Source organism: Podarcis pityusensis (assembly GCF_964106645.2).
Source record: "Podarcis pityusensis genome assembly, chromosome: 10".
Taxonomy (NCBI): domain Eukaryota; kingdom Metazoa; phylum Chordata; class Lepidosauria; order Squamata; family Lacertidae; genus Podarcis; species Podarcis pityusensis.
Window position 1 is genome coordinate 74,959,817 of NC_138035.1, and position 15,269 is coordinate 74,975,085.

Consider the following 15,269-nt stretch of genomic DNA (forward strand, 5'->3'; position numbering starts at 1 on the left):
TGAGTGATTGCAAACACGTCTTGAAGCAGCCCAAGAGCCTTTTGCCAATCTTGGCTGGTATGAAAACAATGGTCTTACCTGGACAGGGATAGTTTTGCCCCAGTTAGCCATGAGTTGGTATTCTCCCAATTGGACTACTGCAATGCACTATGTGAGGCTGCCTTTGAAAATAGCCTGAAATCTTCAGTTAGTTTAAAATATGGATGCAAGACTGCGAACTGGGACTGGGTGCTACATACAAGCATAGCACACCATTTTCACTGGCTCTCAGTCCATTTCTGGTCATGATTCAAGGTGCTGGTTTTGACCTTTAAGATCTTGGAAGCAGGATACTTGAAGGACTGCCTCTGCTCTGTGTGGCAGGTGGCTTATAGGTGAGAAGCCTTTGCGGTGGTGCTTCTCCAGCTGTGGAATGCCCTTTGCACTGAGGCTCACCTGGAATCTTCTTTGGTACAATTTCAGTCTCAGGTAAAAAGCTTTTTTAATTTTCCTTTTAATCTGTTTTAGCTTTTTGTTTGTATGTTGCTCTTCCCCTCCACAATGTGAGTGTTATGCTGTATTTAGATTTTATTCTTACCTTGTGAGCCACCCTGAGATTTTTGTAATAGGTTGGTATAAATAAATGAATATTCGCACACCACTGTCAACTTCCTGGGACAGAGGGACTCTATGCAGCCTAAATTTGGGACAGCAGGATTTCTTCAGAAATGACTCTTTATTGCCATGGAAACCGAAAGAGAACACAGGAAAACATCCAGCAATTTCCATTCCCCGGGAAAGAAGAAAAGATGCCTTTTTGTGTGTAATCATTGTTTTCGATAGAAATTTTTATTGGCTTTTCACCTTTTATAAAGACAAATACACACAAAAAAGACAAAGACAAAAACATGTATAGTTTCAGAAAATCCCACTTTCTTAACCTTGCTCCCAGACTTCCCCCCACCCCCCTTCATGCATCCCACTTCCCAAAATTGTGTCAGCAAATTGGTATTTCTCTTCTTAATCATCTTAAAATTTATAAATACAAATAAAGTAAATTTTCCTAAGTTGGACTCAAATTCTCTTCCATTGATTTCCCAATTTGTCTTAAATAAAAATCATGTTAACCAAACCCAAAAGTCTTGAGTGTTTTTAGAATTCTATTCTTCCCTCCCTCCCATCCCCGGTTTTCGTCCCTTCCCAGTACATGTCCAAAATATCAGTTCTCAGCCTGGGTTCCTCACGTCCGAGGCTTTCAAGTCTCTTTCCGTCCCTCTCCGCCGGTCTTGTTGGTAATCCTTTATGTCGGCCCTCGAATCTCGAAAGAATTCTGTCACCATCCAACCATTTTCTCTTCTCACCAGAATATTTGAAAGCAACTGCTGGAAAATTTCCACAAAATCTGCATCTTCAAAATCAAAATCAAAGTGGAGGCCCCCCTCATATTTCTTTATTTTAAGTTCCTGTATTCCATAAGCTCCCGGGTCCTCCTCCTTCATCTTTTGCATCTTTCGCAGATTTGTGGTAGATGAAATCCAAAGGTCTCCTTGTTTATATTCCACAGATGCCAACTCCTGGTTGGTGCTTTCCAACTTTACTTTCTCTTCTTCTTGTTTAGTCTCTTCCACTTCTTTAGTTATCATTTCCAATGCGGCTGTGGATTCTTTCTCATCCAGGTCCTCAATACATTCAGCAGAGCTGCTTATTCCAGAAGTCAAGGTCATGAGTTGTTTATTCATAGCTAATCTCTGCTCTTGTAAGATTCCCACCAAATGAAACATTCTTTCGATTTCCACCAGTAACTTTCCATCCACAGCCATTGTAATTTCACAGACTTCCCCCTAGAGGGACTCTGGTTACTTGGTAATCTCTCCAACAATCCTCCAACTTATTGTTATTACTTTGTTTCCAACAATTTTAACTCAATTGTAACTCATTTTTAACCAGAGGGATCTTAAATAGCAGTTTTTCCACTTAAACTGTCCGTTTGACAGCTTTGACAGCTGTCAAACTCCGCACCTCTTCCCCAAGCTCAAAGGCAGGACGCTCCCGGGCCCGGGGGGGGGGTTGTTTACCACAGAAAGAGATCTTTCGACACTCCACTCTCCAGCTCAAAGTTACTTTTTACCAAATCTTGGAAGTTAATGTCTTTTTCAACTCACCCCACAAAGGGTAGACACTCCAGCTTAGATCTTATTTCGTTGCTTTAGATCGTCTGCAAGAAGGGGGGGTGCGGACTCCCTTTTAGTACATCCCCCGGTCGTCTCAAATTCACGGGATAATATTCATAAAGTCCAATTTCCTTTTACTCACGGGTTATTCTTTTCAGTCCGAATTTCAAGGAAGGGAATCAGCGCTCTCCAGTCATGGCTCGCGGCTGCACTCAACCAAGGTAGCGATCGACTCTCAGCACCACGCCAACCTCCGTATCCTCTCCGCAGCCTTTAAAAAGGCTCTTCGAGAATCGGGGGGGCGCTTAAGGTGCCCGCCGAGTCTTCAGTCCGCAGGCTTCAGCGCCTGCGGTTTTTGGGGGTCCCCGCGTCGCCGGCGCGGCAAGACCCGTCCTCAGTTGAGCCGATTCCCTCCGCAACTCGGAGGGAATCCGCCATTTCCAGATCGCGCTAACCCGGAAGTCTCCTGTGTGTGACAGCAGGATTTCTTCTCCCACATTGTATTTTTCTTTTTTTGCAATATATATCAGTCACAAACAGTGATTCATATACAGCAGTTTTTTAACCACCCCCCCAAAGACCAAATGTCTATTTAATTACATTTAACTTTTAAGTCATTTCAGTTTCTAAACAAAGGTATCCTCCACAAATCACCATGTGCTCTTGGCAACCTATAACCATGTTCTATCAAAGTTATGTATGTAATGAAACTATGCCAGGCTGATTGAAAAGCAGTGATTTTCTTGTCCAACTCTCTTGTACATGGGTTGTCATGATTTCCTGTAACAGTTTTCTATTCATGCAGCATTTGAAAGTCACCTATTCAGATGCATACATTTATTTCATCCCTCTCAATCAAAACACTCTCTCTTTGCCACTACCAATATGCTAGTCTTGACACACAGTGCTAATGTACCAGCCTCAAAGTGTGATTGTTTTTTCAGAAATGACCAAACAAAAACCCACAAAAACAAAGAGAAAAAGAGAATTTCTCTAAGGACCCTAACTTCAAGCACTGCAAATGGCAAACATGACCATCTTTATGAAACAGACAATTTAACATTAGGCATAGAAAAAAATCATACGGAAATTAAATGGAAATGTCCATCTGCCTCTGCAAATTCTGCTTTATAGTAACTCCGGAATGCAATTACCAGCAAACTGAAAAATACTGACCTCTAGCCTTGCCTCTAGGTCTTCCATGTGCTGTTGTCTGCTTGTGTGCTCTGACTGCAGCTTTTCAATGGCTCGACTGCTGTTAGGCTCTTTGGAGATGAGCTGTTGGAGAAAGAGGAAAATTATTCCTAAGAGAGAAGGAAAGGAGTCCAACAAAGGGAGGATGTAAAGCCATTATTAGCTATTTTATACATAATCTCTAGTGTGCTGCCAAATCATGTCTAGCCACCATGCTACAGCAAAACAAAAGCCTCTTTCAACCAATTGTGCAGCAAAGTGTTACCCATTACCTGCCATTTTTCCTAATTATTGATGGGAACCCCTCAATATAATTTTAAGGAGGCAGAATTAGTAAAGAACAAAAAACTAACAAATTATTTTTAAGACGGGTTTTGATGTTTAGAATGAAGTACTTCAAAATTGGAATACTGTTATTAGTGGGGTGGGAGAGGTGAAAGAAATTTTACATCTGGCAACTAATATGCCCCTTTGGTTTCAGACAGTACATGGGTAGGCAAGTCTAAAAGCCCGGACACAAATTTTCATGGCCCTCCAGAAGATCTGGTGGCTCATTTACCAGAAGTAATGTACGGTATTTAGCGTTAACTCTGGAAGTGTATATTCTATTCTGACCAAACTAAGCATCCTAGAGCAAAATATACGTCAATATGACCCCACCCCCCAAGATCACAGAATCATAGAATTGGAAGGGATCCAAGGGTCATCTAGTCCAGTCCCTGCAAATATGACTATAAAACCTTCACACACACCCTTAATCAATCATATGAGACTCTACTAGGCCACAGACTAATTTTATACTTATAATATGCAAGATTTCTAATATTTCTAATACTAAAATTTCTCTTTGTTTTCAGGCAAGGAACAGGTAAGGAACAAAAGCTGAACGTCATGAAGCTGAAGCATCCTCATTGTTGAAAGTAGAGATTGCTGGTCTCTGCTTCAGAGAGAGACAACAAATTACAAATAATGTCAATGGAGAGGAAACATGAATCAGTTGATGCTATGACTGATCCTGTAGTAGCACCATTTTTATGGGACTTGTGTTTGTTATGCCAGAGACATTCAAATGAGTGTTTAATTATTTCAAAGTATGAAGGTTACATTACAATCTTGACATTTTTGCTGAATATGGTGAGCTTCCAACAGTTTAAAGAAATTTGGATCAATTGGATTATGGAAGTGGACTTTTGTAAACCCAGTAGCACATGCACCCCTCCCATCATCAGCTGTTGTTGACCAAGTTCACAGTGAAAATAACAAAATTGGCACCAACTCTGCCTTTACTCCAGGACAGCAAAACCACTTTTTGTTTGGGGGGCATTATCAAATTGTTTCTACCAGTCATAAAGCTGTACTTTCAGAGTTTTTCAATGGAAGGGTGAGATATAGTTTTAAGAAACAAATACATAACCGGGCACAACACCTTTGGCTTTGTTGTCTGCTCTTCACTCATACTGTAAGGGGAGCATCTCCATTTCCTGTTCCTCCAGTCCCCAAATTAGAAAAGCCGAGCACCAGATGTCAATCAATCAACACTTTATTACAGTTGTAGACCAGCATAGAACACCAGATGTGTCCATTCATAAGAAGAAGAAAAGGTTTGATGGCTTTGATTGTACATGCTAAAGTATACATAGACATTGGAATGATCCAGGTAAAATCTGACATTTGAGAAGTCAAATCTTTGTATGTGCAAAATTATAGAAGAAAGGGCATCATTAAAAATGTGGCCGTTTACAAGCAACAATGTGATGCAAACAAATCCATGAGCGGGGTTAACCTCACAGAAAACTCTAAAATGTATACTATCTGGTTGGATATATTGGTTTTATTATAAAATTCACCATATATTAAATCTGTTCCTGCAAAAGCTTTCCTCTTATGTTTGCCTAATAAATCCAAATAGAGCCTTTTATTACAGACACTTGACTGGTTATGTTTGGCTTAGTTTACAACCTTTTGTTTAGCAAGCTTTTGAGGTAAGGCCTTGGAGAAGCAAAATTAAGGTTTTATTACAAAACTGTAAAAGAAAATGAATAGTGAAATGTCCTGCCTAAACTGTGGGAAGATAATTAGCACAGGAATTTAATGCTGTTGAATATTTCATCACTGACACATTATTGCTGGGTGGATATTTTTTAAAAACCATAAAATATTGGTTCACATTTTTACTGTACAAAACATATCTGAACTTATTCTTCCAGTGAACATCAGTGCTATTTCATTAAAAAGTAGGTGCACAAGATGAGAAAGCAACATTATCTACCATGTTAAAGGTCTAAGTAGTGATTTTTATTTTTACATACCCACCCCTCCATGTAGACTAAATATTTGTGCCAAACTTAGACATTTTCACACTTGAAGTGAAAATGCCAGTGGCAGAGTGCTTATGGTGTGGTATATATATTTTGTACTTAGGTATTTGTACCTGAGTGCAAAATATAGCATGATGCTCACTAGGGAGAAAAGGTTACTTGGTAATAGGGAGATCACACCTAGCTGGGGATATTGGGAAGAGTGTAGGATCCTGAATGTAACCATACAATCCAAGAGGATTCATTTGGTGAGCTGTATTTCATAGAATCATAGAATCATAGAGTTGGAAGAGACCACAAGGGCCATCGAGTCCAACCCCCTGCCAAGCAGGAAACACCATCAGAGCACTCCTGACATATGGTTGTCAAGTCTCTGCTTAAAGACCTCCAAAGAAGGAGACTCCACCACACTCCTTGGCAGCAAATTCCACTGTTGAACAGCTCTTACTGTCAGGAAGTTCTTCCTAATGTTTAGGTGGAATCTTCTTTCTTGTAGTTTGGATCCATTGCTCCGTGTCCGCTTCTCTGGAGCAGCAGAAAACAACCTTTCTCCCTCCTCTATGTGACATCCTTTTATATATTTGAACATGGCTATCATATCACCCCTTAACCTCCTCTTCTCCAGGCTAAACATGCCCAGCTCCCTTAGCCGTTCCTCATAAGGCATCGTTTCCAGGCCTTTGACCATTTTGGTTGCCCTCCTCTGGACACGTTCCAGTTTGTCAGTGTCCTTCTTGAACTGTGGTGCCCAGAACTGGACACAGTACTCTAGGTTAGGCCTGACCAGAGCAGAATACAGTGGCACTATTACTTCCCTTGATCTAGATGCTAAACTCCTATTGATGCAGCCCAGAATTGCATTGGCTTTTTTAGCTGCCGCGTCACACTGTTGGCTCATGTCAAGTTTGTGGTCAACCAAGACTCCTAGATCCTTTTCACATGTACTGCTCTCAAGCCAGGTTTCCCCCATCTTGTATTTGTGCCTCTCATTTTTTTTGCCCAAGTGCAATACTTTACATTTCTCCCTGTTAAAATTCATCTTGTTTGTTTTGGCCCAGTTCTCTAATCTGTCAAGGTCGTTTTGAAGTGTGATCCTGTCCTCTGGGGTGTTAGCCACCCCTCCCAGTTTGGTGTCATCTGCAAATTTGATCAGGATGCCCTTGAGTCCATCATCCAAGTCGTTGATAAAGATGTTGAATAAGACCGGGCCCAAGACAGAACCCTGTGGCACCCCACTAGTCACTCTTCTCCAGGATGAAGAGGAACCATTGATGAGCACCCTTTGGGTTCGGTCAGTCAGCCAGTTACAAATCCACTGAGTGGTAGCATAGTCAAGACCGCCTTTTACCAGCTTCTTTACAAGAATATCATGGGGCACCTTGTCAAATGCCTTGCTGAAATCAAGGTAGGCTACATCCACTGCATTCCCTTCATCTACCAGGCTTGTAATTCTGTCAAAAAACGAGATCAGGTTAATCTGACATGACTTATTTTTCAGAAATCCATGCTGACTATTGGTGATCACAGCATTCCTTTCTAGGTGCTCACAGACTGTTTGCTTAATGATCTGCTCCAGAATCTTCCCTGCTATTGATGTCAGACTGACTGGGCGATAATTATTTGGGTTCTCTCTTTTCCCCTTTTTGAAAATAGGGACAACATTTGCCCTCCTCCAGTCTGCCGGGACTTCGCCTGTTCTCCAGGAATTCTCAAAGATGACTGCCAGTGGTTCTGAGATCACCTCTGCCAGTTCTTTTAATACTCTTGGATGCAGTTCATCTGGCCCTGGAGACTTGAATACATCTAAACTAGCCAAGTATTCTTGTACTATCTCCTTAGTTATTCTGGGCTGTGTTTCCTCTGCTGAATCATTTGCTCCAAATTCTTCAGGTCGGGCATTGTTTTCTTTATCGGAGAAGACTGAGGCAAAGAAGGCATTGAGGAGTTCAGCCCTTTCTGTGTCCCCTGTTTGCATTTCACCATCTTCTCCTCTGAGTGACCCCACTGTTTCTTTGTTCTTCCTTTTGCTACGAACATACCCATAAAAATCTTTTTTGTTGCTTTTAACCTCTCTAGCAAGCCTGAGTTCATTCTGTGCTTTAGCTTTTCTGACTTTGTGTCTACACGTGCTGGCTATTTGTTTGAATTCCTCTTTGGTGGTTTCCCCCCTTTTCCATTTTTTGTACACATCCTTTTTTAATCTTAACTCAGTTAAAAGTTCTTTAGATAGCCACCCTGGCTTCTTTAGGCACCTTCCATGTTTCCGTCTCATTGGTATTGCCTGACGTTGTGCTTTTACTATCTCCCTCTTAACAAACTCCCAGCCATCATGAACTCCCTTTCCTTTTAGTATTGCTGTCCATGGGATCTCACCCAGCACTTCCCTAAGTTTTATCAAGTCGGCTTTCTTAAAGTCAAGAAATTGAGTCCTAGTATGCTTGGCTGCTCCTTTCCGCTGTATAGTAAACTTCAGAAGAGCATGATCACTCGCGCCTAATGATCCTTCCACTTCTACCCCATTAACCAGGTCATCAACATTGGTTAGGACCAGATCTAAAATGGCTGTTCCTCTTGTTGCTTCTCCCACTTTCTGGACAATGAAGTTGTCTGCAAGGCAAGTGAGGAATCTGTTTGACCTTATGCTCTTGGCTGAGTTTGACATCCAACAAATATCCGGGTAATTGAAGTCCCCCATTACTACTATCTCCCTTCCTTTTGCATGCTTGGCCATCTGTTCCAGGAAGGCATCATCTATGTCCTCTGTTTGGCTTGGGGATCTATAGTAAACTCCCACAATGAGGTCACTGTTATTCTTCTCTCTCTTAATTTTGACCCAAATGCTCTCACTTGGATCTCTTCACAGGTATACACATCCCTGACATATAACGCCACTCCTCCTCCTTTCTTGTCTGGTCTGTTTCTCTGAAATAGATTGTATCCCTCCATTATTACATTATTACATTAGTTTGCTGTACCAAGAGCTCAAGCTCATCTTCTTTATTTCCCATGCTTTGCGCATTAGTGTACAGACATTGAAGTCCATTAATCATTCCCCCGTGCCTCTTATTTAAGGATTTTTTCCTCCCACCACTAGGTCTGCGTGCTGTTTGCTCCATTTGGTCTATGTCATTTGGATGATCATCTTCATCAATTGATAGACTCCTAACTTCAGGAGCATTGTCTCCCTCCCCCACATTAGTCAGTTTAAAGCCCTCCTGATGAGATTTCTGAGTTTTTTTGGCAAAAACATTCCTCCCAACCGTTGTGAGGTGCAGCCCATCGCTTGCCAGAAGTCCATCTTCAAGAAACTGCAGTCCGTGATCTAAGAATCCAAACCGTTCCTGTTTACACCATTTGCGAAGCCAGCTGTTCACTTCCACTATTTTTCCCTCTCTCCCTGGGCCACGTCGTTCAACTGGGAGGACAGATGAGTTGACAATTTGTGCATTTAATTGCTTCAATTTCCTGCCCAGAGCCTCGTAGTCTCTTTTGATCTTCTGGAGGCTATTGCTTGCAGTGTCATTGGTTCCCACATGAACCAAGAAGAGGGGGTATTTGTCAGTGGGTTTTATGATTCCTTGCAGTCGTTCAGTTACATCTTGGATCTTAGCCCCAGGGAGACAGCACACTTCCCGAGACATCTTGTCAGGCCCACAGATCACTGCTTCTGTTCCCCTCAGTAGGGAATCCCCTATCACCACTACACGCCTCCTCTTAGGTTTGGTCGGGGTTCTTCCGTGAGCTGTCCGTTCCAAGGTCGCCTGCACATTCCCTGAGGACTGACTTTGCTGCTCGTCTTCATATAACTGATCAACTGTAATGAGGGAGAGATCCTGAAATGGAGTCTGCTCTTTGTCTTCCATGCTAGGAGAGAGGACCTCAAAGCGATTGTGTATTTCTAAACAATCAGAGCGAACCCTGGGCCTCCTGCTTCTTTGAGTCACGTTTCTCCATATATCTGGCTCCTGTGTTGGTGAACTAGCCTCCTTCTCAGGGGAATCCCCTGTCTCCTCCTTGGTGGAGACGGTGTGCTCTGTTGCTTCCAAGAAGAGCTCCAGCTCTCTAATTCTTTGGAGCATAGCTACACGTTCCTCCAGTTGCTGGACTTTGTCTTTTAAGAGGGCAATCAACATGCAATTGCTGCAGGTAAAGGTGCCTGCAACCTTTGGCAAGATGGCAAACATTGTGCAGGAACCGCAGGCGACTGCAGCTGTTCCCTCCCCCTCCATCTTGAGAACGTGTCGTTGGGGGTGGCTACAGCGGTCCTCCATCATAAAAAGCGTGAAGACAGGACAAATAACTCCCCCGCAAAAAAAAAACACCTAGGTCTCCCCCAACAGCTAATCAGCCACAAAGAAACACACACATACACACAAGAAAATCCTTTTTGCACCTTCTTCAGCTGCTGCCCTGCAAGTACCGGCATCTTTTTTTCTGGAAGAAAAGCACTGGCTAAAACTGTGGCACTTGCTGTAACAACTTCATGATGAGTACCAGCACCTTTTTTTCCTAGAAGGAAAACACTGCTTATAAACCTCAAAACATTTATTGCGACACACAGAGGGCTTGCCTTTACCACCCCATGCACAGCTCTCGGTTTAGATCAGGGATAGGGAGCTTGTGGCCCTCCAGATGATGCTCGACTCCATTCCCAACAATGCCAGCCAACAAAGCCAACGATAAAGGTTGTTGAGAACTGTAGTCCAACCACAGGCTGCCCACCGCCATTGAGACCCTTTCCCCACTTCACAGATGTCAGGCAAAAGTCAAAAGTCAACACACCCAGCTAGTGTGAGAAACATTTTAAAGAGGCACAAAGCAAGGCAGGAAGAAAGAAAAGCTCTTGCCCTACAGCGAAAGCGGGCGGGGAGGCTGCTTCTACTGTGACCTTAAGAATTTGTTTATACAGGTGGGCTCACCAACTCATGAATGCAGAATCAAGTGGTGAGGTCGGTATGAATAGGCCAACACAGATCTAATGCCAGAAATAGAGGTCTCATATCAGCTCAGATGCAAAGCTTTCTTGTTCCCATATATATCTATGAGTCATCAAGTGTAGAGTGATAAACATGCATAAGTTAACTAGAGAAAATCACATTTCTCTTGCAACCATTAAGATGCACCATATAAGTAAAGAAATATACTTAATGACTCATACTCTCCTCTGCTCTGCTGGTTGGTAACTTGAAGTTCATAACCAAACAATGGTTTACTAAAGCAGCAATGAGTATCAGAACCAAGCACCCCTGCCTCCTGTGGCGCACTGACTTCAGAACAAAGATCCCAAGGACTGGCTTTCTGCGTCAAAAATCCATGTCACAATGGGATAAAGGAAGACATTCCTGTCAAGAGCGGTTTGAGTTAAAGTAAAAAGGAAACATTCTGGGAAGTTTTTTTGGAGTTTAATTTTCATAAGGTTAATATCTCTCACACACAATAATGTAGGAATAATGATGCAGACTTGACTATGGATTTAAATGGAATAATTTGCAGTGGTGTTGTAAAATATGGGTGGGATGGAATTCACTTGCTGCCTGCAGAAACAATTGCTTCTTTTAAAAATTAATTTCTGAAAATGAATGCAGCAACTTGGTAGATGGCTTCAAGAGATTGACAATCAGATACACAGTTTATCACCCCTGTAGGGCACTACTACAAATCCAGATGCATGTCTAATGGGACTTTGGGAGGTATGTAATCCCTGGTTCAGACATAATTACAAGCCAAGGCTTCATGGCTTGTTGCTCTTGATTTCCAAGGAGGAAATGAAACCAGAGTATTTGTGCTGTGGGCACCATCTCACTGCTATATCCAACTCAGCCAAACCCTCACTATGGTTTGTCACTGCATGCAAACTGGTTCATTCTCTGAAAGCAATACAAACAGAAAGGGTGACAAGGATAACAATTTTTCTGAGGGAATGACAACCAATATTACATGATTAAATTGTTGTAACCTGCCTGTGATGGGACGATGAGCTGCTTGTGTGTAAAATCCTAGTCCCTCAGAGTTTGGTCAAGTTTGCAAACCTCTGTCTGTAACGGAGCCCCTTAAACATGGCTCCGTCAGTCGCTGGCAGATTCCGACAGTGGTTGCTTTCGGAATCGCTTCCAACATAAAAGCTCCTTAACGGAAACACGTCTTCTGGACTCTCTGCGTGACAGTTTCCGGCGAGGAGTGGGTGTCCCTACAGGAGGTCCTGAAACCTCCCCACTGTTTTCGCTGGAAGTGTCTCTGAGCCATCCCTCCAGCTCCCTTTCCCTCAGCCCAGCTCCTCTCCCCCTACTGGTTCCCTCTTCAGCTGCTGAGTCTCTCCCAACCTGTGTGAGCCCTTTCACTTCCCTTCCTTCCGATGGCAGTTCCCTGACATCCACCTCCCCTCCAGGGCCCCCTTCATCCCCTCTCGCCCCCTCCTCTACGGGCGGTGAGGAGGCAAAACCCCGGAATGAACTTCCTTCATCTTCCGATGTCCCGAACACTTCTCTCCACCTGTTGCGGTTCCTGGTCTCGAAGTACTCCTCCTCCTCAGAGTCCATCTCCCCTTCCCCTTCCGATTCCGAGAATCCTTCCAACTCCTCCTCCTCATCGGTGGTCCCAAAGTATTCCCTCCGGAACCTCTCCACAGGCTGAGGTTTCCTTGGGAACCTTTGATGGAACGTTTCTATCAATACCTCGTCATTGATATCTTCTGCCATTACCCAAGTGTTTTCTGACTCCGGTTCTCCTTCCCACGCTACCAAATACTCCACCTGATCCCCCTTCCATCTGGCGTCGAGGATTTCTGCCACATGGCTGCTGCATTCCCTTTCTTCTATGACCGGTCCCCGAGTGGCCATCCCTTCTCGTCCCCCCTCATACGGTGACAGTAACGACCTGTGAAATACTGGGTGCAGTTTCATGTGGTTGGGTAACCGGAGCCTGAAAGCCACTGGGTTGACCTGTTGAATGACCTCAAAGGGACCCAATCTCCTGGGTCTTAATTTCTTACAACCTCCTTTGAACGGCAACCCTTGGGTTGACAGCCACACCCTATCTCCCACCCTTATGGTTTCACCTTCCCTTCGGTTCTTGTCTGCCTGCCTCTTGTATTCTTCCTTCGCCCTTTCTAAGTTGAGTTGGAGCTGACGATGGATTGCTTCCATTTCTTCTACAAAATGCTCGGCTGCCGGGACACCCCATCTCTCCCCTTCTCCCCCTGGGAAAGCCCTGGGATGACACCCATAATTAGCCAAGAAGGGGCTCATCCCTGTGGACACATTCTCGGCATTGTTGTAGGCAAATTCCGCCAGCGCCAACTTTTCTACCCAGTCATTCTCTCTGTCATTGACATAACACCTCAGGTATTGCTGGAGGACCCCGTTTGCTCTTTCCGCCTGCCCGTTGGTTTCAGGGTGCCGGGCAGTCGAAAAGTTGACCTCCACCTGCAGTAAGCTCATGAGCTTCCTCCAGAACCTGGACGTAAATTGTTTTCCTCGGTCTGAGACCACCCTCAATGGCACTCCGTGCAACCTAAAAATGTGTTCTACAAATAACTTCGCTGTCTCTTCCGCCGTGACTGCATGCGAGCAGGCTACAAAGTGGCACATCTTTGTTAGTAGGTCTACCACCACCATGATGGCTGTTTTCCCCTTGGACTTCGGCAGATCAGTCATAAAATCTATCGACACGGCCTCCCAAGGTCGTTCTGGGGTTGGTAAGGGTTCTAATAGCCCCGCCGGTGCCCGCCTCTCCCCTTTGGCTCGCTGGCATTGCTCACACCCTCTTACATACTCCCGTACATCTTCCCTCACCTTAGGCCACCAAAATTCCCTGGTGACCAACCACATGGTTTTGTGTTGTCCAAAATGCCCCGCCGTGGGGCTGTCGTGCAACTGCTTGAGTACCCTCCCCCTTAAGTCTCCTTCAGGGATATACAGTGCCCCTTTGTAATACAAAGCTCCATTTCTTTCCTCGAAACCCCCTGGTTCCTCTCCCTCACCCCTAAGACCTCTGAGCTTATTCTGGGCGTATTCATCATTCTCTGTTTCCTCTACCAGTTCTCTTTGTCCCACCAATGCCGCCCCACACACCCAGCGGTCCTCTGGAATGACATGTCTCTCTTCGGGTGCTCCCTCCTCCTCCAAATATTCAGGTTTGCGTGAGAGAGCGTCCGCCCTAATGTTCTCTGGGCCTGGCACGTAACAAATCTCAAAGTTAAATTTGGAGAACTCCTGGGCCCATCTCACTTGCCGTTGGTTGAGCACTCGTGCCGTCCTCCAATACTCTAGGTTCTTGTGGTCAGTGCACACTTGCACCTTATGTTGTGCGCCAATTAGCAGGTGCCTCCATCTCCGGAACGCCTCATGAATGGCTAGTAGTTCTCGGTCATACACCGTGTAGTTCCTCTCGGATTTGTTCAGCTTTCGCGAAAAAAAGGCACACGGTCTCCACTCTGACTCCTCCTTCCCTGGCTGCAGAAGCACCGCCCCAATCGCTCTGGAATGTCTGGAATGCGGAACTCCTTCCAACGTTCCCCATTCCCTTCCCGCCTCTCCAATGCTCTCGCCTCCTGGCGCGCTCCTATGGTCAGCGCTGATTTGGTCAGCTGGTCCATAGACTCCGCCCTGGGCGCCCGGGAAAGTTCGTCTTTCACAGCCGAAGAAAGCCCTTCTTCAAAAAGCATTTGAATGGGTTCCGCCGATAGATCCCACCCCAATTTATGGATCAACATGGTGAATTCAGTCCAGTACTCACGGACAGATCGGCTCCCCTGTTTGCAAGCCATTAACTGTCTGCGGACCACTCCCTGTTCAATATCGCTGGAAAACATCAGATCCATGGCGCGAAAGAACTTCATCGTGTCCTTTAGGACGTCACTATTCGCTGCCATCAGGGGTCTAACCCAGTCTCTCGCCCCCTTTTCAAGATGCCCAATCACGAAAGCCACTCTTGATTCCTCGTCAGGGAATTCATCAAACTGCAGATTGAGGGCATATTGCATCTCTGTCCGAAAGCCATGATAGTCTTTGGGCTCCCCCCCAAACTTCTGCACCAATCCTGGTACCTTTCTGACGAGCTGGGTGTCTTTCCCCTTTTTGTCTGCATCCTGAGCCCTCCTCTCCTCAAGCCTCGCCGTCTGCAGCGCTAGCTGGACCTCCAACACCCGGTACCTTTCTTCCAGGCTTGGACCCGCTCCAGCTCCTGCTTCTCCGGTTCCGGCTGGGTTGCTCATGATGCCTTCTCCTGCACAAGCTGCTCACGAAGACTGTCGGAATGCTGTGATGGGACGATGAGCTGCTTGTGTGTAAAATCCTAGTCCCTCAGAGTTTGGTCAAGTTTGCAAACCTCTGTCTGTAACGGAGCCCCTTAAACATGGCTCCGTCAGTCGCTGGCAGATTCCGACAGTGGTTGCTTTCGGAATCGCTTCCAACATAAAAGCTCCTTAACGGAAACACGTCTTCTGGACTCTCTGCGTGACAGTTTCCGGCGAGGAGTGGGTGTCCCTACAGGAGGTCCTGAAACCTCCCCACTGTTTTCGCTGGAAGTGTCTCTGAGCCATCCCTCCAGCTCCCTTTCCCTCAGCCCAGCTCCTCTCCCCCTACTGGTTCCCTCTTCAGCTGCTGAGTCT

General features: G+C 45.0%; 1 protein-coding gene across 11 annotated transcripts in view; it reads right to left on the reverse strand.

Annotated features, from left to right (window-relative positions):
• The window catches only part of LMNTD1 (lamin tail domain containing 1), a 242,816-nt gene that overhangs the window by 187,320 nt on the left and 40,227 nt on the right, over nucleotides 1-15,269 (reverse strand). For all 11 annotated transcript variants that reach the window (XR_013991153.1, XR_013991154.1, XM_081023708.1 and 8 more), the window contains exon 2: nucleotides 3,327-3,428. Coding sequence is in view for 9 of the 11 variants with exons in the window: in XM_081023708.1 (XP_080879834.1) it covers nucleotides 3,327-3,428 (102 nt within the window). In the remaining 2 variants the exon portion in view is untranslated. The remainder of the gene's footprint in view (nucleotides 1-3,326; nucleotides 3,429-15,269) is intronic.